Source organism: Protomyctophum bolini (assembly GCF_963924005.1).
Source record: "Protomyctophum bolini genome assembly, chromosome: 17".
Taxonomy (NCBI): Eukaryota; Metazoa; Chordata; class Actinopteri; order Myctophiformes; family Myctophidae; genus Protomyctophum; species Protomyctophum bolini.
In genome coordinates this window covers 22,513,574-22,539,849 of record NC_137878.1, presented here as the reverse complement: position 1 = coordinate 22,539,849, position 26,276 = coordinate 22,513,574, and the positions used below count along the sequence as shown (strand labels likewise).

The following is a 26,276-nucleotide window of genomic DNA, read 5'->3' as shown; positions in this document are numbered from 1 at the left end:
CAGGTACATGGGTATCTTGGTGGTGTATCGAATCTTGTGAACCAGACCCATTGCAAGATGCTGTACTCTGTCGTCGACCCTAAGCCATCCCAGCCTGTCAAAGTGGGCAGGGGTGAGGTGGGTTCGGGGGGTGAACATCCCAAAGTTTTCATATGTTGCGTTCACACAGGCAGACGGAAAGACAAAATGGGTCCGAGTATCATTTGGAGCAGCTACATGCATCATTGCGTCTTTGCATCATCATGTCGCTGGCTTCCATTGACAATGAATGGTATGTAGACTGTGTCTTTGTGTCTGCCCGTGTGAACACACCAATAATCTCTATCTCAAAATTCTACCAACTGGTTTCAAGGATTCCGATTTACCAGTCAGATAAGATTAGAATAGAACAAAATAGAACAAAACAAAAGTGTCAGCCACAGCCACAGGCATAACCTACTAGTGGCTGGTGGTATACATTCCCTCCCTGGCTGTGAGTTAATGGTGAAATGGTTAAGACCTTTGCCTCCAGGCCCACTGTATAGGTATAACCTGAGCTGGACTTGGTACTTTTCCTTTGCCTTCCTTCCCTACACTCACTGTCGCGCCAATAGGTCTAAATAAAATAAAGATCACCTGCAAATTAACACTGATAATTACCTCCTACGACTTGTGCTGGATGATCCCCCCCTCACTCTCTAGCTGAGAGTGGGGTGGAGTGGGAGCTGATCACCTCATTCCTCCTCTAGTGGTGGGTGGGGCCCTATACTAATTACTAGTTAGGCACACCTGCGGCTGGCCTATATAGGCCCAGGTGGTAACCTCACAATCATGTTGCCCTCTATCAGATGAAGGTGAAGTACTGTGGGAACCCTGACAGTTGTGCCACAAGTTGATGCATGTATGTATACATGTAAGTTTGCGCCTTTCTATCTGTTGTCCTTTTTGCGTATTGACAAGGCTATACAGCCACATGTGTTTTCTAATGTGATGTAGGCCTACATAACATAATGATACTTATCTTTTCTCTTTATGTAATTCCAGAATATGAAGAGGAGTCCCTGGTGTAGGCAGCACCAAGCCCTGGGCCCTGAGACGAGCCATCTCCGCGGGCCCCGCAGCCCCACCAATTTAGTCTTCCGAGGACCCCCACCCTGGAGCCCATGTGAAGTGTTCCAGTCCGATGCCCACCTGCACAAGACATTGAGGTAGGAACTGTACGCTAGATGCTGCTGCTGCTGTGAAGAGCTGCTTGCTGCGCAGTGAGTAGAACTCTATTTATTGTCCTTTGCTGTCGCTTGTGTGGATCTGCAGGGTACTGATGGTGTTGCTCTCGTTTGCGTTTGCGTTCCGGCTTCCTGCGGTTGCGTCGCGTCGCGTCGGGCTGCCTGCTGTTGCGCTCGTTTGCGTTGCGTCTTTTGCGTCGACTGCCACGATTTCGTCCGGTTCCGTCATTTCACCTCATTTCACCTTGTGGACACCGCCTGTCATCTGCAGAAGAACGTGATGGTTCACGGTAAGGATCTGTTTTTGTATTCTTTGCTGCTGGTAGGGTAGGGCTGGTATAGGGTATAGGGCTCCTACCTAGGGTAGGTTTTTGCGTTGCGTCGCAAACCAAGCACTTTGGCACAGGCATGGAGCTCCTGGTTTACTGGGATGGGGTTCGATTCCCTGCTGCGCCCTGCTTAATACATTTAATCTGTTAAACGGGCATCCTTTAGCTTAAACTGTGATTCCTGTTATTGAAAAGACACGTCTGCACTAGCCTCGATACCCAGGCTTTCATTCGTCTGCACACACTGTCACTATAATAAAAAATTAAGTCTTACATAGAACTTGCACCAGCTGCATATCTTGCTCCTAGGAATGGGAACACCATCCACACTAACATGGACCCAATATGTATCATATGGCATGGATCTGTCATGGAGGGGAAAAAAGGGTAGCCTAAACGTTTTACTCATTGAGTTAAGCCTATACTACTAAGCCTATATCATGCTTACTGTAGGCCTACATGTAAACCAAACACATCTACATACAACTGACTCAATAGTCCATCAAGAGTAACGGGTCAATCTGAAAGGCCATAACAGCAATTAATTATATCGGATATTGATTTCGGCCAAAATGTCTCATCGGCACATCCCTATAGTTTCTTCTTTTAGTCACTATACCTGTAGCAATACATGCTTGCCAAACAAGGACACAACTTACTATGTACTACATATCTGTGTTTTCACCATATAGAGTCAGTTTAAGTCTCAGGGGACCCGTTTGATCCCCGAAGAACCAGCGCATGTGTGAGGGCCTCACACTTCATGATAAGCTTAGTAAGACATGCGCACACACACGCACGCGCGCACACGCACACGCACACATGCACATTTGCTTATCAACAGTGCCGGTTCTAGGCCTTTTGAGGCCCTAGGCAACATATTATACAGAGCCCCCCCCCCCTCCTGCTTTGCCACGCCGGATAAAAATTGTAAATTTGCCATGAAAATGCTTCAATCTGGTGCACTTTGAGATCAAAATTAAGAAGCTAGGTGGGGGCCTCATGTGGCCCGTAGTAGTGGTCCTACCCCCCCCATGAGACTTACAAATCCCAAATGTTTATAAACAAATCCCAAATGTTTGTAAACAAATCCCAAATGTTTATAAACAAATCCCAAAATGTTTATAAACAAATCACAAATGTTTATAAACAAATCCCAAATGTTTATAAACAAATACCAAAATGTTTATAAACAAATCCCAAAACCCATGAGACTTGGTCCTACCCCCCCGACCATGAGACTTACTGCAGGTCAACTGGTAGTGGTCCTACCCCCCCCCATGAGACTTACAAATCCCAAATGTTTATAAACAAATCCCAAATGTTTGTAAACAAATCCCAAAATGTTTATAAACGAATCCCAAAATGTTTATAAACAAATCCCAAATCCCTTGGTCCTACCCCCCCGACCATGAGACTTACTACAGGTCAACTGGTAGTGGTCCTAGTTATCAACATAAACACAGAAATGGTACACATATATTTGAACACACAAACTGTACCAATAACCTTCTATCTCCATTTCTACAAAGTAACTAGTAACTATGTATAGTTTTCAGATAATTGTAGTGGAGTAAAAGTATACAATATTTGCCTCTGAGATATAGTGGAAGTAAAAGTGCTGAAAGGTGGAAATACTCAAGTAAAGTAGTGAGCAAATGTACTTAGTTACTTTACACCGCTGCTTTTAATTCTACTACAATTATTTGAAGAAAAAAAAACTTTCATATTGGAAAAGCCTTTACTTGTATAGAATCAGATCACCTATAAAAGCCTTTACTTGTATAGAATCAGATCACCTATAAAAGCCTTTACTTGTATAGAATCAGATCACCTATTTACAAAAGATTTTGAAAACTCTTGGGGAAAAAAAAGTAGTGGTATGCTACTTAAGTGTACTCTCAAGTAACATTTTGATACAGGCCTTTATTTCTACATTGTGGTATTGTTAACATTTACTTACACTATAAGTAAATAATGTGAGTATGGTACTCCATCCACCACCACTGCTGTGTGTGTGTGTGTGTGTGTGTGTGTGTGTGTGTGTGCGCGCAGTGTAATTCTATAAAGGATGCTGTTTGCTAGATGCTGTCATCTACTACGAGCTGTTCGTCCCAGAGGACGAGAGACATGAGTCAGCTGTACAGAGACACACCGAGGATCTGGTCACCGAGCTGAAGCTCTGGGAGGGCTACCTGGACAAGGTGCACGCACAGGGAAAAGCACACAGGGAAAGCATACAGGGACATAAATAGTTTAGGTGCAGTACAGGTTACATTCACAAACTCATGGATATGTCCTCATGTGCAACACACACACACGCATGCACACACTCACTCACTGACTCATGCGCACACACACACACACACACACACACTCACAATCTCTCTCTCTCTCTCTCTGTTAAGGTAGCACCAGGTTCATACTTGGCAGGAGCATTCTCATTGGCTGATGTCATTGTCTTCCCCAGCGTTGCCTATGCCTTCCGCTTTGGGTATGTGAGAAGATTCATGTTTAAATTCTCCACAGTCGGGATGGGAGGCGTGATGTTATCAAAGTTCTACCTTTTGTTTGATATAAAGTAGGCTATAGTTAAGATTGGGCTTAGGGACGTTTGACATGAAAATACACAAATGTAATTTTCTATTATGACATCTACTTGTTCATTATATCTCCATTATGACCACGGTTATGCTCTAAAAGTATTTAAAAAAACATAATAATTAATTTCAGCTTGTCTAATATTGTCGCCTGTCACTTCCCCAATATAAGGCTGCCAGGTTGAAAGAGTTTATGTCTATCTGTGGGTTTTTTATATATATTTATTTATATTTATTGAAAAGTGTTAACAAGAGCTTGTGACTAAATAATAACCACTTTGTATCCATTGGAACCCATTTCCTTAAAAGTAACAGTTTTGGACATACCATGTTTCCGCCTGACACTGACGATATAGGCCTTCTACTGTATTATGAAACCGATGGATTGTGCAGTCCAAGTAGGGAATGAGACCAGGTGAAGGAGTATCTTGGGGTCATGTTCACGAGTGAGGGGAGGACGGAGAAGATCAGCCGGAGAATCGGAGCAGCAGGGGCGGTATTTCAGCCGCTGTACTGCACTGTTGTGATGAAAAGAGAGTTGAGCCAGAAGGCAAAGCTCTCTGTCTATACCGAGCAATCTTTGTTCCTACTCTCACCTATGGTCATATCATGAAGTGTGACCAAAAGAATAAGGTTGCGAATACAAGCGGCCGAAATGAGTTTTCTCAGACGGGTGGCTGGCATCTCCCTCAGAGATAGGGTGAGATGTTCAGTCACGCAAGAGAGACTCGGAGTAGAGCCACTGCTTCTTCGCCTGGAAATGAGCCAGCTTAGGTGGTTCGGATATCTGGTTAGGATGCCTCGCGGGCGTCTCCCTAGGGAGGTCCATGATGCATGTCCCACTGGGAGCAGATCCCGGGGAAGACCAAGGGGCAGTTGGAAGGGATCACATTGACTCACTGGCCTTGGAACGCCTCGGGATCCCCAGGAGGAAGTTACTAATGTAGCTCTGGAGAGGGAAGTCTGGAGCGCTCTGGTCAAGCTGTTGCCGCGACCCGACTACGGATAAGCGGTTGAAGATGGATGGATGGGTGTATTATGATCAGAGCCTATCAATGACTGTAAATCCCCCTCTCTCTCCTCTCTATGTAGGCTGTCTGCTGGGCGCTTCCCCAAACTGGCCAAGTACTACAGTCTGTTGAAAGGCATGAGACACAGCATTAAGACCAGCTGGCCTCCACACTGGTTGGAAGCCCCACAGGGATATGAAAGGATGAAGAATCTATGAAGCGCACGCACACACACACACACACACACACACACACACACACACACACACACACACACACACACACACACACACACATACAATATACAATAACGTGTAGCTCACACACATGTTTGTTTTACAAGTTATAGTTTGACAATAATTAAGTCAGTTAACAATTTCAAATCAGCCTCAACCTTTTTAATATTTGACACCATTAAGGCAATCTGCACATCACTATGATGCATTATAGTAGTAGAAATGATCGGGTCATTTTAACTTTTTATGGAGTTATACAACTTATAAGCACCTTATTTCTCTGGTTTTATTGAATGAGGCCTCAGGCCTGTGAAAGATATTTTCACGATTACTACTGCTGGGGGAAACGGTAGATACTGTAAGTAGGCTGAATTCTGTGCGGTTGATTACGGCTACCAGCGACGGCACACGTTGTCAACTGACTCGATTTAAACTAATATGAGGTTAGGGGACTTACGTGGCTGGTTAAAACTGATATGAGTTTAGGGGACTTACGTGGCTGGTTAAAACTGATATGAGGTTAGGGGACTGTCGCTGTTTGTCCAAAATGTCATAATATAGCCTAATGCTTCACACTGGAGACGGTTGAGGTAGGTCAGTAGACACATCTACTGAAGCATTGAATGCTCTGATTAAACGTGATTTTGTCCCTTTCAATGCATTTATGGCATTCAAATCCGCTAAACATGAACAATTGTGATCGCATGGACGCCCAGCCAAGCCGGAGGCACCACAGGATTGGGATTGAAACCCAAATTGCCAGATGTGCCGAATAGAGGGTATGCGCATGACATCATCACCAAACCAGGAAGTTATGCAGGAATGCCTACTGAGTGGCAAAAAACTACTTTCTGGCCTTGACAGCCCATACATCCAAACAGAAAAGTCCTATCTATATCTGATTGCATTAAATGACATTAAACACTTTGCATTACTCACTTTGCATGTTGCTTTGCCACTCGATGGGCCATTCACTTTAAGCATGCGCATACCCTCTATTGCTTTTTTGTGTAAATAAAATGGCCTTCAAATTAAATATACTTTTCCGGTGTGATTATTTATATAGCTTGTGATTAACCTCAAGAAAGAAATGCATCACATAAAAAAATGTGTTTCAATGCATATCTTTTTATAGGCTATATGCGTTTGGGCCATTTTCGCATGGTTCTCCAGGACCACTGACATCAGACTTCAGTTCATTATACTGCTGTAGGGAGGTTCTGCTCAGTGGTAGGTAATCTATATATGAATTAAAATAATATTGTTTAGATGTTGAATACATACAAAGGAAATAAAGCCTTTTAAACACGTGGATATGTTGAAGAAGCAAAAATGTATTCACAAAAATAATCACCTGCCTTTTGATTTTACAGCAGCAGCAAAACGTGTGATCTATAGAGCAACATATTTGTGCATCTGTCACAATTGATGAAAGGAAGGCGTGTCATGAGTTCATGAAGTATTTTCTTGGACATAACAAAAGTCTTTTGAAAGTAACTGTAAATTATTTTGGTCTCTCATTGACTCATTGAAGCATGGAGCAAATAAAAACGTAAAAAAGGCAAAGGTATCCACCTTTGCTGTCATTTTCATCTCCCACAACCTGTTCTTGCATGCAGTTTCTTACATCATCAGTGTAGAAGAGCTACAAATGGCGGGCTGAAACCATGCCCCAATATGGAGTCACACGTCATATACACGTCATCATAGCCATAGGTTAATCACATCATAGACTGGCCACATGATGTTCTTGGTCCACACGGGAGCCACGCTGTTACACTGTATCTGGTTTCATTATTTCCGTTGCCGTCATGACTGCCAGTTCCCACCTGATGTCATGCGGGAGTCCCAACTTCTCCAGACCACACCGAATAACAGCTAGCTTGCACAATGTCTTCAGACTAGGGTTTAGATCTAAGATGTACAAATCAGATACCTTTGTGTCATCTTCACCATCATCAAGATCTTCAACATCTCCTGGAATGGGTGTGTATCGGTATCCTCCAAAGAGGATGATACGATCTCCCACCATGCAACAGCACATCCGACACATCCAGTAACTCAGGCCCCTCCCTTTGGGCTTAACCATCTTCCAGGAGAAGGTATCTGGATTGAATTTCCACAGATCATCGAAGGTCTTGTACAGAAAGAAGTTGTGGCCACCAAATATATACAGCTCTCCGTTGTAGGTGAAAGCTGAATGACCCTCGCGCCCTTCTGGAAAATGCAGTGCAGAAGGCGTGCTCAGCCAGCAGTTGGTCTCTGTGTCAAACACTCTGATATTGTGGTAGTAATCCTTGACATGGTCCCCTTGGCCCCCAAATACATACATCTTTGTTTTGATGATGGTGGCAGAGTGACATGATGAAGCTGGTGCCGGAGAGCCCGTCGCGTTAATTAAAGCCCAGACCATTGTCATTGTATTCAACGTGTAGATGTCATTAGTGCCTCCGGTCAGTCCATTGAATCCTCCAAAGATATACATGACCTTCCCCAAGGCGCAGGCCGAGTGGCCACACCTCGCCCTCGGAACAGGCCCTCCCCAAATCTTGGGCTTGAACCACTTGTGGGTGTTGACGTCAAATGCATGAAGCGCGCTGATGTACTCCCCCGTGCAATCGACCCCTCCCCAGATGTAGATGGTGTCTCGTATCAGCACGGCTGTGTGGCCCCATCGCAGGCATGGGACGTCCCCGCTTCTGGTCGTCACCGGAGGCAACTTCACCCAGCCCATGGACACGGTATTGAAGACGTGCACCTCAATCTGACCCATGTCATAAGAGTACCCTCCGAAGGAGTACAGCTTGTGTCCCACCGCCAGAGCAGCATGGAAATATCGCTTTGGACCGCCTTTCAGGTGCACGCTCCAGCGCAACATCTTACACAAAATGAAGCACCTTTGATTAGCACGAGCCACTTTGAGTATTTCTCTGCAAAAGAATGGTGCGCTAAAGTGTGCACGTCCACTTATACTGGTGCAGTGGCACCAACGTCACGCAAAGCTGAAAGCTTGACGTTGTTCACCAAAGTTGAACTCCACTCGTGAAGCAGGGAGCCGCTGGAAGCTCGGTCCCTTCGTATGCATGCAATGGAACTGAACGGGAGGCGGATATTATATTATATTATATTAAGCTTGTAGTAGATCTGCTATTTTTGCTGAATGTTTGCCCCCAGAATATGGATGCTAGGGTTCATGGCATGTGATTAAACTCCCTTTGTGCATATAGCCTCTTTTCCTCTTGTCGTGTCCAGGGAAATGACAGGAAATGTACAGCCGGAACGAACTGGGAGACTCAATACAGTCCGACACTGTTCAAGCTTGTTCAAGCTTAACAGTTACATTTATTGTATAATTGAATAAATGGAGAAATAGGGAGAGAGTAAGAGGATATCAGGGTCAGGGTGCATGTTACAGGAGAAAGGATTAGGGGGGAAAGGGGTGCGGTTCTTTCCTTTGTCTGCCACTTTATACTGGTTCAATACATTGCTGTAAATGTATGTGCACATAACCCCAGTGTGTGTACAGTATGTACCCCAGCGGTGTGTGCGTTCAAACGAGATACCCTCCAATCAACAGTCTGCGTTGGCCCAAAATTGTACATATTAGGGGAGGCCTATAGTGATCTTCGCGTGCTTGTGACGTGCATGTGAAACGTGCGAGGAATATGCGGAGGAGTAAATTGTATATGAGTGAATAAAATGTGTATGTTCTGTGCAGACTGGTTCCCTTCAACTTAACTCTGCCATCAGTGTATGGCTATAGGAGTGTGTGGGTGCCATGCGTGTGCGTGCATGTGACCCTATGAACCTGTGCCTATGTGCTGTACTGTATGGCCTGTGTGTGTGTGTGTGTGTGTGTGTGTGTGTGTGTGTGTGTGTGTGTGTGTGTGTGTGTGTGTGTCTCCTGTGTATGTGTGTGTATGTGTGGAGGGAGTGCTGTTGATTAATTGTACCCTAAGTATGTCCCACTGCGAGAACCTAGCAGGTGTGTGTGTGTGTGTGTGTGTGTGTGTGTGTGTGTGTGTGTGTGTGTGTGTGTGTGTGTGTGTGAGAGAGAGAGAGAGAGAGAGAGAGAGAGAGAGGGAGAGAGGGAGAGAGCAGCCAGAGCTCAATATATATAAATCTGGTACTGCAGGTTGCCTTGGTTAGACTCACCAGTGTCACCACTCACCATAATAATATTATGGTGAGTGGTGACACTGCATGGTGAGTGGTGACACTGCATGGTGAGTCTGGTAACACAATAATGGGACTGAGTCAGAAAAATGCCTTGTCATGCCTTGTCACGCATTCAGTCATATAATATGACTGAATGCGTGACAATTAAGGCATTTTTCTCCTCTCAATCAACATTGTGTATTGAGATGGCATTGACATTGTTGCAGCATGTCTTCATTCACCCACATGTCAGTCTGACCTGACATGACACCAGTGGGCGGGATCATTATAGCCTGGTTAATAAACCAGACCGAAGGATCATTATGCCAGCACCAATCAGGTGGGACTTCCGCGATGGAAATTCTGGTGATGCGATCCATACCGTAGCTCTGAAGCGGGCAACAGCGCTATATCACAGCCAGAGTGTGATCACACATCACAGCCTGCCTGAACTCAACCATCCTTATACTTCCACCCGGTGCACCGCACGGACAGCACATAGCACGTTTAACTCAACCTCTGAAACCATGGCCAAGGACATGACTCTTCTCTGGGGCTCTGGATCCCCGGCATGCTGGAGGATCATGATCGCTCTGGAGGAGAAGAATCTGCAGGGATACAACGAAAAACAGCTTCACTTCGCGAAAGGAGAGCATAAATCGCAGGAAGTCTTGGAGACCAACCCCAGGTGTCAAGTGAGTCTACTGAGTTGTATGCAAAGTCCGTCTTGCAGACGTAAAACAATAAAGTATAGCCTACGTATAATCCAAATTTCTGTGTAGTCTACACTTGTTATGGCGTTGTAGGCTACAGTTGCTAAAAGGCTGCAAAACTGAGACTATCCAAGATGTGACTATGCAAAATATATATTCACAACATATTTTATTTCATTTATCTTGTAATGCATTGATCTGTATGAATTATATCTGGGCAAATAAACAATTCAGCTGTCTTGTTTACTTTTAATACTTTCCCAGAAATAATGTAGGCTATGCTGTTGTTTTGGGCAACTTGATAATGCTTCCTGTAACCTTATCACAATAATAACAATTTATTTCCCTCGCAGTTGCCTACATTCAAACATGGGAACAACATACTGAATGAGTCCTATGCAGCATGCATGTACTTGGAGGTAAGTGTGTGTGGTCATGAGGTTGCCTCAGGTTACTTTACTACAAATATGAGCACTGAGCAGCCAGCCGTAACACTTGAGCTAATTGTTTTTTGGTGTAGCCTATCTCGTGTGTGTTTGTGTTGCACAATAGGCCTACTATAGTCAACCAGAAACGCAATATGCCACGGCCCCCGTACAGTAACATCATAACATGACACTGTGCCTGCTCACTCAGCATGCCATCTGCTTCTTTTGTCATCACCAGAGTCAGTTCAGATCTCAAGGGAACCAGCTGATCCCTGACAATGCAGCGGAGCAAGCGCTGATGTACCAGCGCATGTTTGAGGGCACCACACTCAACGAGATCTATAGTAAGATGCACACCACATGAATATGTGCATGTCTAGTTCAGTGTGTGCACTGTGCAGTATCAGTGTGTCGTGACTTGATACAAGTCCAGATGTGCTGTTGGATTTGGTGACAAGCACACATCATTTTTGCATTATTTATTTATTTTGCATAAAAAGTTGCCACTCATTGTGGATAGACATGAACAGAAGGGTCACTGGCACTGCTACTGTAATGTGAATTACAATCTACAAATGCCCCTTTAAGACCATGGAACCCGAACCAGTCTCTAAGAAAGTGTTACTCAGTAACTTAATGACAGCGTTTCACTTGAATTAATCTGGACCAATTACATGTCCAACTTTGATCTGCATTTCTCTGAGACTGTATGGCTTCAAATTGACCTTAAACTAGAAAAAGTGCCCTTCTGGCCACAGGTCTCCACCAGGAGGATAGGAGTGTGTGTGTGTGTGTGTGTGTGTGTGTGTGTGTGTGTGTGATGTTTGGCAAAATGTTTAGGAGCTGTGTGTGTGTGTGTGTGTGTGTGCGTGTGTGTGTGTGTGTGTGTGTGTGTGTGTGTGTGTGTGTGTGTCCGGACACACGGACGGACGGACGGACTGAGTGCAAAACATACTCTCTCCCCATGCCTTCGGCCTGGTGGAGACAATAACACGGTGCAGTGTGTGCCAGTGAACTTACATCAGCTGTTCTCCCTTGAGCCCAATTAGGCTTGGGTGTAAACAATTAACCCCCATGCACACGCACACAATACCTGTAATGAGATAGGCCTGTCATTAAGTCAGGCTTTTACATTACTGTATGGCTACCGTTTCCATGGTTGTGTTGTGCTAAACATGGGTAATGTCATGTGAAAAGCAAAATGTATCCCCAGAGAATCACATGTTTAGTCCACCCCAAGGGGTCAACCTTATCTTAAGAGTCATGAGACACAAGATAATTCTGGGGCATTAGCAAGTGCAGCAGAACAATAGACAAAGCTAAACTTGCTGTACTATAGCTGCATCCATGCTCTTAGTTCTTAGGAGTTCGAACTACTTCCCTCTGGTAGATGGTACCAAAAGCTAATTGTAACATTTTTTAAAATTCCTTCATCCCAAATGCACTAATGATACCATGCCTCGCTAGATTTGTTGTTTTTAATGTATTTGCCATTTTGTTTTTGCCATGAAAATAATTGTGTGTTTTTTTTAGCCCCCTAGGCTAAAAAAACAAGGTGGTGGGACAAAGCAGCGGACAATCATAGATCAAAAAGAGTCGAGACAGGGACATAGTCGGACACAGTCCGGATTACAGATCACTGAAATGAAAAGTCCTCAACAAACTCCACAAAGGCACTCCAAGCTAGGACAAAGTTGGTTTTGGCTCTGTCCACTCTATACCTGAGTTTTTCCAGAGGCAGGAATGATAGAACTTCTTTTAGCAATTGTTGAAAGGTTCAGTGGTCCTCTAAGATTGTATCCCCCTTCCTTATCCAGAAATCTGTCGTGTACATTTGCCGGTAATTGGTTATATCTTGCTTTGTACATAATTTGTAGAATTTTAACATTGACCATATCTGGTCAGGTGTGATTGTAAAAACAGTGCGTGTCCCGGTATCCTACATTGTTTATTACTCTTAGTGCTCTCTTTTGTAGTATAATCAGTGGATTTATGGTAGATTGGTAGGTGTTTCCCCATACCTCAGAGCAGTAGTTCAGGTTGGGTAGGATCATCATTACAGCGATCAGTACAGCGTGTCCAATGAGCTGGGATTAACAACCTAAATCATGAACCTTGGTTGAAAAGAAAAACAAAGTTGTCCTTTAAACTCCTCATTGTCAGTTGAAAAGAAGGTGGAGGAGATGTGGTTGTCTACACACCCTCTGCAAGACCGACCAAGGGAAGTCATTATGGCACTATAGCCCCCTTTTGCAGGCAACGTGTCGCCATATTTGACATGGTGTCAACAACGTGTGCTGAATTGTTTTTTATTTACATGTATTGGGGCATATTTAGTCATTATACAATTTTGTGCTGCTGCTGTTTCTTAGGTAATGTTATCTACTACAACTATAAGGTCCCCGAGGCAGAGAGGCATGACTCGGCTATGAAGAGAAACAAAGAGACACTGGCTAAGGAACTCAAGCTCTGGGAGGGATACCTGGGGAAGGTATGCTGCAGTGCACACACATATTGAAGACTTATTCGTATACATGAGGCTTCTCATTACATTGAGAAACGTACAAAATTAATGGAGCAGCAGAGAAGTGAAGACCAAACATATTTGCTTGAGGGATGTTGTTAAACAAATTTATTTTTTTCTCTCTGCCAGTTGGGTGCCGGTTCTTACCTGGCAGGGAAGACTTTCTCTCTGGCAGATGTGACTGTTTTTCCAAGTGTTGCCTATGTGTTCCGGTTTGGGTAAGTGGGCTTATTACTGGAAGTTCTTGGTGGGATTAATGCACTACTCATTTCAAGCATTTGTCAGATTTTAGTTTTGGAGAGTCAAGTAAGAAGACAAAAATAAATGAGTATATATATATATTTTTTATCCTAATTCCTTAAAATAAGTATTCATTACATTTAGACAAGTTGTGCGTTTGCTTGGCATGTTCCAGAGGAATAATTAACACAAATGGACTGAGCTCGGGTCCAGACCTCGGCTTTGAAATGTATAATCTCAGAAATATTTGTATTTTTAAATAAAAACTAAACATAACGCATAGCACTGCTAATGTATATTTTATGCCTTCCATAGGCTGCCTGCAGAGCATTACCCTAAGCTGGCAGAGTATCATACCATGTTGAAGGACAGAGCCAGCATCAAAACTAGCTGGCCTCCTCACTGGCTGGAGAACCCCGAGTGTCAAGACCTCCTTAAGGACCTCTGAGAATCACACACAAACTCATGCACTTGAGGGCCAGAGCCTGATTTATAGTTTGTTGCTCGCCTGTATAGCTCGCTGAAAATGGCCAATCTTTGAGCTCACAACACGTGTGCTTGTAGATCTATTTCTTCCATTTAATGTTTGAATTTACATTTTGAAATTACAGGAGGACAGCTGACAGAAAAATACTCTCTCACCATATAAAAATAAAGGAGAACTCCTTAGACCGAGACTAAAAGTAGCAAATGTTTCAGTCCTGGGACCTTCATCTGTTGTGTTAAAAAAAGTATACATGCATCTTCAATTGTCTTTGTGATTTCTCTCAAATGTAATTGTTTTTTTTACTACTGCAAAAAATTAAATATAAGTAAAAACTACTCCTTTGTCAATGAAATAATGATCACTATAATCAGAGACACACATGTGTTTGCTCGTTTTCATTGTGTTTCTGTTCTCTTCATCTTTTACAGCCGTAAGGTGGCAATGCACACTCATGTACTGTAGGCACCAAGCAAGTTTCACACTCGCAGTAGTCTCGCGTTACCAGACTTGCCTCTTGCAATTTGTGTAATGGATGTCTGGCTACGCAAGACTACACAGGTATGAATCTTGACACATACCTGAGTACATGTTGACAGTGATTGATCATTTCATGTCAACTACCCCCAAATTAATATGTATTTGGCTGCACATCATTTAAAGAAAGAACCCTGCTAACAATATGTTATTTGTAAAGCACCTAAGTAAATCTCAAAGTGCTACAAAGGTTATGAGGTGAATAAAAACCACAACGTAATAATTGGATTAAAATTTGTGTTTGTTCAGTAATGCAGATTTCCATTATTTTCAGGTCAGGAATCGGGATACACATTTTATACAATAGCAGAGAGAATTCATACAAGATACAGAAATTGGAAGTAAGTGATGACAACTAAATGTGCAGAGAAAGTTAATACTGGAACACAACGTAAGATGATGAATTGGAAGTGTATTTTCTGTGTGATGAGAGATTGGAAGCTCTATAGTAAATTAGTAAAATGATAAGTAAAATATTGAGCTTTACCTTTTCAACAAAACAAAATGTGTTGTTATAAAAGTAAAGCTCAATATTGTGTTACAAAATACACCGTTTTAATGAAAAATATCACTAGCCCTACTTTTAAATCATATGCATATTAGCAACTCATGAGGCCTTGTAGAGGTATTATTTAAACACTAGGGTGCGGTAATGTTGCATGTGAGCTGTTGATGCCTGCATTACAATGCAATAATACACAATACACACACAAGTTACCTTTCAGGCCACCAGGTGGTAGTGTTTCTTTATTTTCGATCAGCACTGTAATCAGAATCTACAACCAGATCATTACACTTTCTGAATCATTGTCTATGTGAGTGTTGTGAATTCAGAAATCCTCTGCTATTGTGTTCCTACTGTACACTATGTGCTTTCCTCTATTAAGGGTGGTGAGGATAATTGAGTATCAAGCTCAATTGAGGCACCTGTCTGTCTTGGATTATAGAGACATAATCTATAGACATGCAGCAGAATCCACTCTTAAATCCCTAGACTCTGTTTATCACTCATCGATTCAAATTATTACGGGTGAGTATATGGTACTCACCATTGTATCTTACATAACAAGGTTGGATGGTCCTCCCTGACAGAGAGACGAGAACTGCATTGGCACCCGTTCTTGTATAAAGCCATGCTTGGAGATTGTCCTAAATACATCTCATCTTTTCTGAAATGGGACTCTGAACCCTACCACACCCGGTCAAGTAATTTCCCCGAAGGTACCAAAAGTTAACTCTGAACTTGGTAGATCTGCTTTTAGCTTCTGTGGCCCAAATACATGGAATGACCTGCAAACGGCATTAAAATTTAACACATTGGTACCCTTGAGTCGTTTTAAAATGGTGACTCCCACAATATGTAACTGTTTTTAGATCGTTTTGATATTTGTCTTAGCTTTTTATTTATGTAATTCACATGTACGGTATACCTTTGGTGTTTTTCTTTTCCTAATCTTCTGATGTATTGTGATGTTTTTCTATTTGATATTGTATTACTCGACGACACTGAAAATGAGTTTAATTACTCAGTGTAATTTCGAGAATAAAAATATTAATTGCTGAACTTACAGGCAAGTTCAACTCATCGCAACCATGTCCAGACCGCTGAAATTTCTTGCAAATGTGTGGACGGACTGGCCTACAGCAAATTGTGAAAATATCTGCGTCGCATCGTGAGTTTGTTATTGTTGTAAATTATAAATATAAATTTATATATTATAAATAAATATTATTATAAATATAGCTACTTTGAAATATGTAAACAATGTAAAATGTTTGATGAAAAATGTGTGAGAGAGACCTGAGAGAGAGGAAAAAAAAAACCCTACAAAAACAATCAATACCATTAAAGTCCACAGACTCTGTCCCCTGAATAATCATTTGCTCTGAACCAACAAACTGAGTACAGCTGAGCTTGAAGCGACTTGACTGGCTTCAGTTGAGCTTCAGCAAGAATCAGGATGGCAGCTTACTGGGTTCTAGTGGGTCTGCTCTGTTTGTGTGGACTCTCCCTCAGTCAAGGTAATAACTTTACCGTTTGTTCTCTATTCATGCAAATATACCCCTTAAAAGCTAACTTCCTGTGTGTGTGTGTGTGTGTGTGTGTGTGTGTGTGTGTGTGTGTGTGGGTGTGTGTGTGCCCAGCATGTGAGCTAAACAACCTCCTTGAGAACACAGACTTCCCAGGAACAGATATAACACAGGTGTATTCTCCCGATGTGGAACATTGCCAGGTGATGTGCACTCAGCACCCAAGATGCCTCTTCTTCACCTTTATACGAGCTGACTGGACCAGAGACGACCGGTAAGTTACAGGGATTTGAGGTTGTAACCGATGACCCTCTCGGCTGGCCGAAGCAACAAACCAGATGGTGATTGGATGCAAACCACTAGTGATAAGCAGAGCAACACTGCTATCGAGTTTTAAAGGGCTGTCCTGAATCATCTACCACCCAAATGAAAAAAAAAGTTTCATTTTGGGATTTTCTGCTTTCAGTTGGAACCTGGTCCTTGGGAATACATACTGTAGTAAATGTTCTCTGAATTATTGTCTTATCAGCTGTTTTAAAGCGTATTGCTGTACAACTTGTACAGTTTACATTAGTGTACTGTACAAGTTGTTGCACAATATTGTAGGTCATTAATGTTTGCGATGCAGTCTGTTCTATTTACTTACCAGGTTTTATTTTAGTCAAGCCTCAGAGACTTTAACATTTGATTTGCCAATGTGTTTATGCTCCAGGCATTTCTTCTGCTACCTCAAGTACACTGCCACTGGACAGCCCAATACACAGAGGCCACTGCTTGGTGTGACCTCTGGTTACTCTCTCAAACCCTGCAGTCCTAAACCTGGTATGTGGTTAGCCCCTATCTTGGTTGTGATGTGTGATAGGATATATGCAATAATGAAAGTGTACAAGACGGTGGTGAGACCAGCTATGTTGTATCAACTTTAGAGACAGTCACACTGAGGAAAAGGCTGCGCAGATGTTTGTCCGATGTGCAACAGTTCGACACATGCGTGAGTCCAACACATGGCTAGTTAAGACTCTTCCTTAGCTCCCGACGTTTGGCCTTTTACGTCACGTGTGGCCAGTTAAACTCACCCGTGGCTTTCCTGTGAGATTAGGATTAGGTTTGGGGTAGGGTGTCGGAATAATGCCTGTCGGACTCTTAGTACTGTACGTCGGAAACAAACACATGCACCAGAGTAACTGGAGGTAGCAGAGACTAAAATGTTGAGGTTCTCTCTGGGAGTAACAAGGATGGATAGGATCAGGAACGAGTACATCAGAGGGACAGCGCATGTCAGATGTTATGGAGATAAAGCCAGAGAGGCCAGATTGAGATGGTTTGGACACGTACAGAGGAGGGCAGGAGGCATAGCGAGAGTAGAAGGATGTTGAAGAGGGTAGAATGATGTTGAATTGGAACTGTCAGGCAGGAGGCCTAGAGGAAGACCACAGTTGAAGATTTATGGATGTAGTGAAAGAGGACATTAAGTTAGTTGGTGTGAGAGAAGGGGAGGCAGAGGACAGGGTGAGATGATTCGCTGTGGCAACCACTGAAGGGAAACTCGAAAGGAAAAGAAGACAGTGGTGAAAAGTAACTAAATCATTTAGTACTATACTAAGTAATGAGTACAATTTTGAAGCATATAAATATATTTTTTTATATATCCAAAAAATATATATTTTATAAATATATAAGAATATCCAAACTACAACCTCGCAACACATTGCGTTGGCATGTTGTAAGTCTGTAGATGAGCTATTTTTGTTGTACAACAAAGTATATACTAGGGTTTAAGTGGTTATGCTATTGGTATTAATACCTGCTGTTTAGACACAGTCTACTCTGTACTGTATGCTCTGCAGGGTCCTATCCTGCACAAATGTGTCCTCTATAACTGTGTACTTTGTCAACAATTCTGTATCTTAGTGGTTTGACACTGTACTTCATCATGCATGCTGAAGTAAATTCCTTAAATGCCAATGTAGAATGTGTGAAACTCCCTTCTCTCTGGTTGGTTTACTGTCTGCCAGATGCCTGTCTGTCTCGGGCGTATGAGAATATTGACTTCCTTGGGGCAGACTACCGCAGTCTGTTCACAGCGGACTATGAGCAGTGCCAGAGAGCCTGCACCCAAGACCCAGGCTGTGAGTTCTTCACATTTGTCAGTGGGCTCTACGTGAGAGAGGATATCAGGTAAATTATTATAGTGTGTGTACTGTGTAGACAGACACACATTGCACTTCTCAAATCTTGTAGACCTACAACTTGGAAAGCCTTAGTATCACAACATCATCCACTGAGAGGTCTCCAATTATAATAATTAATAATATGTGTTTGCTTCAATGGCTTTTAGCTTTTAGTGTCCAGCTTTCCCATACCCCCCCCCCCCTTAGTTCAACTCCCACTTGTCTTGCACACAAGATATGTTAAAATTGAAAAGCTGGTAATATGTTTTTTTAAAGGATTAAAAAAAAAAATCTCACTGAAGATTGTGGACATTCTGTTTGTAGATACAAGTGTCATCTAAAGTTCACCTGGACAGTACCCAAGCTTCCAATGGTAAACGCAAAAGATGATGTGGTCTCAGGATTCTCCGACAAGTTGTACCAAGCCAACCACAATTTGCGTATGTTGACATGCACATACACTGCATTGATCAATGATCACTATTGATCAAACAAGTATATTGTGTGTGTGTGTGTGTGTGTGTGTGTGTGTGTGTGGGGTTACTTGTACGTCCCTGAAAGGTGTGTGTGTACCAAGATTTGCTGACTGCATTTTGTACAGCACCTTGTAAATATTTGTGTCCTTGTGTTGTATCTCTTATGTGGACATAAATAAATGATTGTGCGTGCGTGTTTGTGGGCATGCACTGCAGCATGTCAGACCAAGATGTTTCCAAAGACTGACATTCCAGGTCATGACCTCGACATGGACATGCTGCTCGCAGTCTCACCTGAACACTGCCTGAGCCTGTGTTCTAGTCATCCGCTCTGCACCTTCTTCACCTACTTCACTGACACTGACAAGAGGTGAGTACAGGACCTGCCAACCGTTCCTTGAAATGCAGAATCGTACCTTATTTGGAAACTGAAAGCCGTATCCGTTATTGAACTGATAAGCGAGACACTTTGTTGCTTATCTTTGGGAATCAATCAATGACACACATCTCATAACTAAGTTCAATCAGCTCATAGATAATACAGGTTGTAACTAGTCTCTAGACTTAGCATACTGGACCTGAGTTGTCTCCAGTCTGTACTTGGACTTCTGATGCATCACATTTCTAAAAAGACAGACATAACGTCAAGGTTTAATGATCCTTTTAATCCAGACAGTCTTGCTCTTGTATTATATTATTATATTATTATTATATATCCTCATCTTCTTATGTTTCGGCTTCCTCCTCTTTTTTTTTCTCCTTCCTCCTCAAATTGCCTGATCCTTCTTGTCATTGTGATTCCAGGTTCCGTTGCTACCTGAAGAACAATGCAAATGAAATGGTGACCGAAGCTAATGAGGCAGCTGTCTCTGGAATACCAACTCGCGTCTGTCAGCCTGATAACAGTATGTACTTGTCATTTGTCAACCTGCGAAAAGAAAACAACTGAATAATTCATTCCAATAGACTAAATGGATTTGGAATCTGCTGATAAGTATAAATACTTGGTGTATCCGCAAAAATGAAAGTCTCTATGTCCGTCCGTCCAACCATTATTTCCATACATCCGTCTGTCTGTCGGTTGGTCTGTCCATACCTACATCCCTATGTCCATCCCGACGACGTGAATGCAATATCTTACGAACAAATACGTCTTGAGAGAATTTCATGACATTTGGCATAAACGTCCAGTTGTCCACTTGGACTCACAGATTTACTGATTAGAAGTACAGTCGGTGGTCAAAGGGCAAAGCTCTAGATTCCTGTGACCTCACAATAACATGTTTATTAAATTCCTTCAAAGTCTTCATTCACTTATGCAAGTCTGGGTAGAGACGTATAGTATTGGCAGAGGTCATTTATTTTTCTTAGACTCATTCATTTTCCTATTTCCTATTTAGTAGTTTTCACACATCCCAAGCAACATTATTTTGTCACTGTCATGTTCCTCTCCTAGGTTGGGTGAAGGCGATGTATGAAGGTGTAGACTTCCCGGGATCTGATATGCGTTATGTTTTACTGGACGATCCAGACACCTGCCAGAGAAACTGTACTGAAGATCACAACTGTCAGTTCTACACCTACGTCAATGAGGCCTTCTTTGACTCAAGTTATTGGTATGTTATATATGGGCAGTTGGGCACGCACGCACACACACACCTACACGAGCGTCTTCACTTCCCACATTCACACACCAATGGTGGCGAGCTCACACCGACCAACTCAGTGGAGGCAATGTAGGCTTCAGTGTCTAGGGTTGTGTGGACAGGAGGAGCCGGGATTCGAACCGCCGATCCAGGGATCATTGGACAACCTGCTCTACCTCCTGAGCCACAACCGCCCTAAATTGTAAAATAGTATTTGGTTTTTATACAAGATACCGCATTATATTTATTGTATCAGATTGACAGTGCAATCATAAAAGTATCCCTCGTCAATTAAGCTGTTAATCCGTTCAAATGGATCAACCGCTCCTTGGGACCTTGGGCCCAGTGTTGGGAAACACACTCCCCACAGAGCAGCAGTTAGAAGGCACAGGCAAGGGAGGACCTTGCAGTATAATGCATTGTTCAAGAGGAATTGTCAGAATGACTAAATGGGGGAGAAGAAAAAACTAACTCATTCTGCCTCGGGCTGGACAATATAGACCAAATCAAATATCACAATATTTTTTATCAAATTATACCTTTATCTATATTGCAATTCTAATATAATACTATGGCAATATACAAAAAGATCAAATTAAACAGCCGCTAACAATCTGTCCCATTGCCTATATGTTTTAAAGTATAAAATAGGGCTTAAGTGAATTTAACAGACAAGCACATATTAGATATCCCAACTCCCCAGTCTCATATCATGATATCGATATTGCCTAACATTACATGCCCATATGCACATGGATATCAAACAGATCAAATATTATTGTCATGTGCTTATGCATGTGTTTGATGTGGTATTTCAGGCGTCGCTGCTACCTGAAGCGGGTCATTACCATGCCTGCTCCTCCCAAAATTACCACACTGCATAACGTTGTGTCCGGATTCTCCAAGAAGAATTGTCAGACTACCTGAAGAAACCTCAGTCCGTTTTCTGAATCAAGATTCTTTTGCCGCCACTTCTACCTACACACATTTGATTTAATGCACAATTTGTGTAGGCACCATGCAAGTTTAAGTTTCACACCTGTAATAATAACACCATGCAGGCACGAATCCTGTGATAATTAGACCCGCTTTGTACCTCTAATAGCCTAGCCAGAGCATACTGAGACAAATGACCAACATCCTTGGTTGGTGTGGCAATAAACTGAGAAAGTAATTATGCTGGTGTAACTTTATTTAACCATCATACAATAATGGTTTATGAGTAAAACATTTTTTGTACTAAATTTGTCAATTACAATCTTTTAAGCTTTGCCATGTTGCATAATAGCCCAGGCCTTGTCAATGTATTGTTACAACAGCAGACCCATAAGAAAGTTGACCATGGTAGTGTAATGAACGCTTTAGAACTACAATATAGACTCTTATGTTGAAACTGTGTGAGTTGTATTGTTCTCTATTCAAGATACTTTATGGGCCAACTAATATGCACTGTTGGCTCTCGAATAGACCCTTACGGGTCTATTTGAGAGAAGGAGCGAGTGCATTGGATCCCAACCCTTTAGGCTCAAGAGTCAAGACATACTGAGGTGACCCTCATTTTCAGTGACGTTGCGGGAACAATGTAAAATCAAGCATCAAGAAAGACATCAAGGACGCCCAAATTAATATGTATTTGTCCGCGGACCCCCATCTGGAAATATTTTGTGCAAGGGATTGATGGATATAAAAATAGGATCCATCTTTTATCATGATAACTTTGAAAGGACTGTATAATTAAGAAAACATTGTAAATCTATACCTTCGATAGCTCAGCAGGGAGACCAATTAAATACCGTGCTGTATTTACCTTAAAGTGAGTGAATAGCCCTTTAAATGACCATCACTGTACCAAAAATAGAAACATACCTTAAAAAGGATTTGGAGGCAGATGAAATAGAGATCGGAGAGAGTTTAAGGTTTAACCATTATTTTAGTAGGCAAATTTACATAGAGAATGTGCTACATGGTTCAGATAATAGTATTTACATCAATATAATTTAGAATAATCAATTGTTGATTCCAAAAGAACCCGAAGCTGAACTGAACTTCCGAACTGAACTCCGGACCTGAACTCCTCTTCACAGTATTTGTTCCAGGCTAAATACTGCAGATCACGTCAGATTTGTTGATATAATGTTCATTGGCTGTAGATGTTTCATGTCCGCCATGTCAGATGACAAGACCAGTGTTGGCGCTCTTTCATTAGTGCAACGCCTAGATGATGAGGATGGCGTAGCGACGCAGAGTTCATCTTCCTTGGTTCAGTCATTGATGCCCATTGAAGCCTGGAGAGCGCCTAGGCAGGCGTTGCCAGGCAACCTGTAGATAACTTTCCCTGCACTGTGAACTTTCGGCAGAGAAAGAACGCTCCCTGACTCAGTGAGCAGCTATCTGGCCTAGACCAAGGTCATATGCATGTAGACTCCAACCATAATAGACACTTCATTATTGCACGTTTGTGGCTGGTGGCAGACAACATGGAGACTGAATAAGGAGTCAACAAGATATTAAATGGGACAGATGAAAACATATTTTGGCCATAAACCTGAATGACATGACATTTAGGATGATTAGGAACAACGCTGCACAAACAGGCCGTAGGCTAAGAGTAAAATGATGATATGGAGCATAAGGTGACAATATGAATGATCCGGCCTGGGTCAAAGTTCAGGAGAATATGAGACATTGACCACTGGACATTAGTTTGTAAACAGATAAGACCCATTTTATCTATCAGGGATGTCCATGCAATATTTGTGTAGGCCAATAATGTTTCACAAACATTCAATATTCCAAGATTCCTTTGAAAATAGGAGATCTACAAGCTCTGCTATTTATATTGCCTATTTGTCCAGGTTGCTTTTTTTGGGCTTGCTTTGCCTTTCATAAACCAGTTAATAATAAACCAGTTTAATAATAAGTTAATAACAATAGCACTTTTTGTCAGACAATGGGCGTATTCATTCGTGTCCATAAAATAACCCCCATCATGATACATGTTACTGCAAGTGTTTAAATCCTCCGTTTATCCATAAGGCTTCCAGAGGGAGGGATCCAAAAATCAAGTGCAAAACAACAACATAATGTTCTAATGTCCACAAATTATCTAAATGCGGGGGCCCATTTAGATAAACCTACTACTAGTGTTAGGCCTTACCTGGCTGGGACAAGTGAGATTCCTCACATTACCATAACTTTTGCGTCCGTGTCCGCGCCCAGGTGGCCCTTATCTCATGGTCCCCCCTATGCATGTAGGCCTACAAAGGATGATGCCTCCAGTGCTGCACCATACACCATGTGTAAACTCAGGAGTGCCAGGTGTCCGTGTCCTTTGTCCAAGTTATACTTCATAACAAGAAGTAGCATTTTTGGTCCAAGTTGTAATTTCATGCCAGAGACTATTCGGTGTCACCAGGAAGCTTTATTTTTCCACTGTTCTTTACTGTTTGTTGTTTTGTAAATACTATCATCATAATTGTAACCTAATTTTGTTGGGCTGCATCTAACAATTTGAATTGAATGACTTTTACTTTTAACCAACCCTATTGCATATGAATAGCTGCTGCTGTGTGTATGCATTACTGTATGGCGTACATGCACTTGTCTGTTATTCCCTGCCTCTGGATCACCTGCAATACATACTGTACATTTGTGCAAATATGTGTAGTAAGAATGGGTCTAATATTTTCCCTTTGACTGATTTTGGGAAATTAGTAAATCCATAAGACAGTGCTGACCTAGATAGATCTGACCAAGAGATATAATTGCAAGCAGTGGACTTGGTTAGAACCAAGTAAATATTTAATCTTGTAAGGCTCATTGTTCCAAGACAATGTATAAGACAAATGACAAATATGAAGGATGTTTCCAAATGCAGGTTTTAACAATAAATAATAATGCCAACCATCCATGACAGAAAGTGCACAGTGACGAGTGTCATAGTTAGCTCTATGATAGTAGAGTGGCTTTAGGTCTTCCATAGGGATTCCATTGTAAACCATAAATAATAATAATAATAATACATTTTATTTATATGGCGCCTTTCAGGTCACTCAAGGTCGCCTAACAAAACAGAAAAGAAATACAATACAATAAAGCAAGTTTAAAATGCACACAAAGGCCTGCAGCAGACTTTTACTCAAGGTGGGTGTTGTTGGTATGGTATTACACCTCATACCACCTGGACAAAAGAAATGGACACCTATGGGAGAGGGGGGTTAGATTACCCACTTTTTGAGTGAAGAAACAGCAATGTCCCTATGTCACAACCTATGTTCGGATGGACTGACGGACGAACTGAGATTGTCTTCTACTCCAGGCTCTAGAAACAAACTGTGCCGTCTTAAATACTTCATGATTAAATAACCACTCCAACTTCTGACCATAATATTCCCAGAATAGTTCAGGTTTTTGTCGTTGCATTGCCTCAAATAATGGAACTCAGATCATCATACACGGAACAATAAAACATAAAATGAAATTCATTATCAATGTCATTCAGGTCACATACTGTGCATTACATGCAGTAACCTATTCTCTTCTGGCACCACTGAAAACTGACCTACCTCAATAGCCAGAGGCAGGATAGCAGTTCACAACTGGGCACACAATGACCGCTGGTTTCTGGTTAGAAAGAATTACAGAAAGGATGTCCACATCTGGACATACAGTATGATCTAAGTTTTGGTCCTTGATCATTTATCTTTGTAATTACAAAATATTTTTTGTTTCAACCTATTGATGTTACCACAAAGCATATTCTGAAAGATATAAGACAGATCTGCCTCTCTGGAAATAGAAAACCTACCTTCTAGGCAGCTTAATGAGACAGACATCTAGATGAAGTTGCTTTACCATAAAGGTCACCTTTACCTGACTACAGAACTGTTTGACAGCGACATTTGTGTGTGTGCGTGTGTGTGCGCGTGTGTTTGCGTGTGCGGCTATAGCTATGGTGTAATACTGAGTTTATACACATGCTGTAAGACAATACAGCACTGGAGGCATTATTCTTTGTACATGACCCTGTATAAGCATGGTATACGATGCTGGCCGCTGACCGTGGCCCTCAGGGGTCAGGAGTTTCAGGGACCCACCATATTATGAGAAACTCGATCATCGGGAGATAAAATGACAAACGGGTTTGTGCAGTTTAATGTCAATGATGCAATTATGGCCTTGTCCCTGAAGCAATAAGCAAGACGTTTAGTCCCCTGTCCCCAATAGAGTATATATAGGGATCATATGCTCTGAACCAACACACTACAGCTGAGGTACAGCTGAGCTTGAAGCAAACTTTGGCTGCTTTCGGACTTCGGCAGAAATCAGCAGGATGGAGACTTATTGGGTTCTACTGGGTCTGCTCTGTTTGTGTGCACACTGCCTCGGTCAAGGTAAGAACTTTCTTTTTGCATTTTGAAAGTTTGTATTCATTATATCCCAGGGTCTGAAATGCATTGGGGGAATGTATATCTTATGGGAGGAATGG

At 42.1% G+C, this 26,276-nt stretch overlaps 4 protein-coding genes across 6 annotated transcripts; 3 read left to right on the top strand and 1 right to left on the bottom strand.

Annotated features, from left to right (window-relative positions):
- Nucleotides 1-827: 827 nt before the first annotated feature.
- On the top strand, nt 828-5,362 carry LOC308331655 (glutathione S-transferase A-like; the record flags this gene model as incomplete). Its single annotated transcript, XM_080787145.1, has 7 exons — nt 828-833; nt 1,024-1,187; nt 1,294-1,381; nt 2,267-2,309; nt 3,620-3,738; nt 3,952-4,028; nt 5,227-5,362. 7 exons carry the CDS (start codon nt 828-830, stop codon nt 5,360-5,362), a joined length of 633 nt encoding a protein of 210 aa, XP_080643271.1.
- Nucleotides 5,363-7,003: 1,641 nt separating this feature from the next.
- On the bottom strand, nt 7,004-8,258 carry LOC308331654 (kelch domain-containing protein 3-like; the record flags this gene model as incomplete). The annotated part of the gene is made up of 2 exons (XM_080787144.1): nt 7,004-7,039; nt 7,467-8,258. The coding sequence occupies 2 exons, from the start codon at nt 8,256-8,258 to the stop codon at nt 7,004-7,006; spliced, it is 828 nt and encodes a 275-aa protein (XP_080643270.1).
- Nucleotides 8,259-9,930: 1,672 nt separating this feature from the next.
- Nucleotides 9,931-13,037, top strand: LOC308331481 (glutathione S-transferase A-like). The gene is made up of 4 exons (XM_080786936.1): nt 9,931-10,233; nt 10,605-10,670; nt 10,918-11,023; nt 12,213-13,037. Exons 1-4 carry the CDS (start codon nt 10,066-10,068, stop codon nt 12,218-12,220), a joined length of 348 nt encoding a protein of 115 aa, XP_080643062.1. The 5' UTR covers nt 9,931-10,065; the 3' UTR covers nt 12,221-13,037.
- Nucleotides 13,038-13,891: 854 nt separating this feature from the next.
- Nucleotides 13,892-22,205, top strand: LOC308331480 (coagulation factor XI-like). Of its 3 annotated transcripts, XM_080786934.1 has the most exons (12): nt 13,892-14,255; nt 14,480-14,805; nt 16,036-16,137; nt 16,317-16,486; nt 16,610-16,769; nt 17,208-17,317; nt 18,511-18,673; nt 18,991-19,106; nt 19,359-19,512; nt 19,947-20,047; nt 20,599-20,758; nt 21,607-22,205. In XM_080786934.1, the coding sequence occupies exons 4-12, from the start codon at nt 16,426-16,428 to the stop codon at nt 21,713-21,715; spliced, it is 1,134 nt and encodes a 377-aa protein (XP_080643060.1). In that variant the 5' UTR covers nt 13,892-14,255; nt 14,480-14,805; nt 16,036-16,137; nt 16,317-16,425; the 3' UTR covers nt 21,716-22,205. The 3 variants fall into 3 exon arrangements, with proteins under 3 accessions (XP_080643060.1, XP_080643061.1, XP_080643059.1); XM_080786935.1 differs by having other exon boundaries at nt 16,699-16,769; nt 20,599-21,719; XM_080786933.1 differs by having other exon boundaries at nt 20,599-21,719.
- The last annotated feature ends 4,071 nt before the right edge of the window (nt 22,206-26,276 follow it).

Excerpts from the sequence above, each read along its gene's own strand:
- LOC308331480 (XM_080786933.1), top strand. The coding sequence starts at position 16,426 with ATGGCAGCTTACTGGGTTCTAGTGGGTCTGCTCTGTTTGTGTGGACTC. Across the intron at positions 16,487-16,609 it reads TGGACTCTCCCTCAGTCAAG|CATGTGAGCTAAACAACCTC; the intron begins GTAATAACTTTA and ends GTGTGTGCCCAG. Across the intron at positions 16,770-17,207 it reads GACTGGACCAGAGACGACCG|GCATTTCTTCTGCTACCTCA; the intron begins GTAAGTTACAGG and ends TTTATGCTCCAG.
- LOC308331481 (XM_080786936.1), top strand. The coding sequence starts at position 10,066 with ATGGCCAAGGACATGACTCTTCTCTGGGGCTCTGGATCCCCGGCATGC. Across the intron at positions 10,234-10,604 it reads AGACCAACCCCAGGTGTCAA|TTGCCTACATTCAAACATGG; the intron begins GTGAGTCTACTG and ends TTTCCCTCGCAG. Across the intron at positions 10,671-10,917 it reads CAGCATGCATGTACTTGGAG|AGTCAGTTCAGATCTCAAGG; the intron begins GTAAGTGTGTGT and ends TGTCATCACCAG.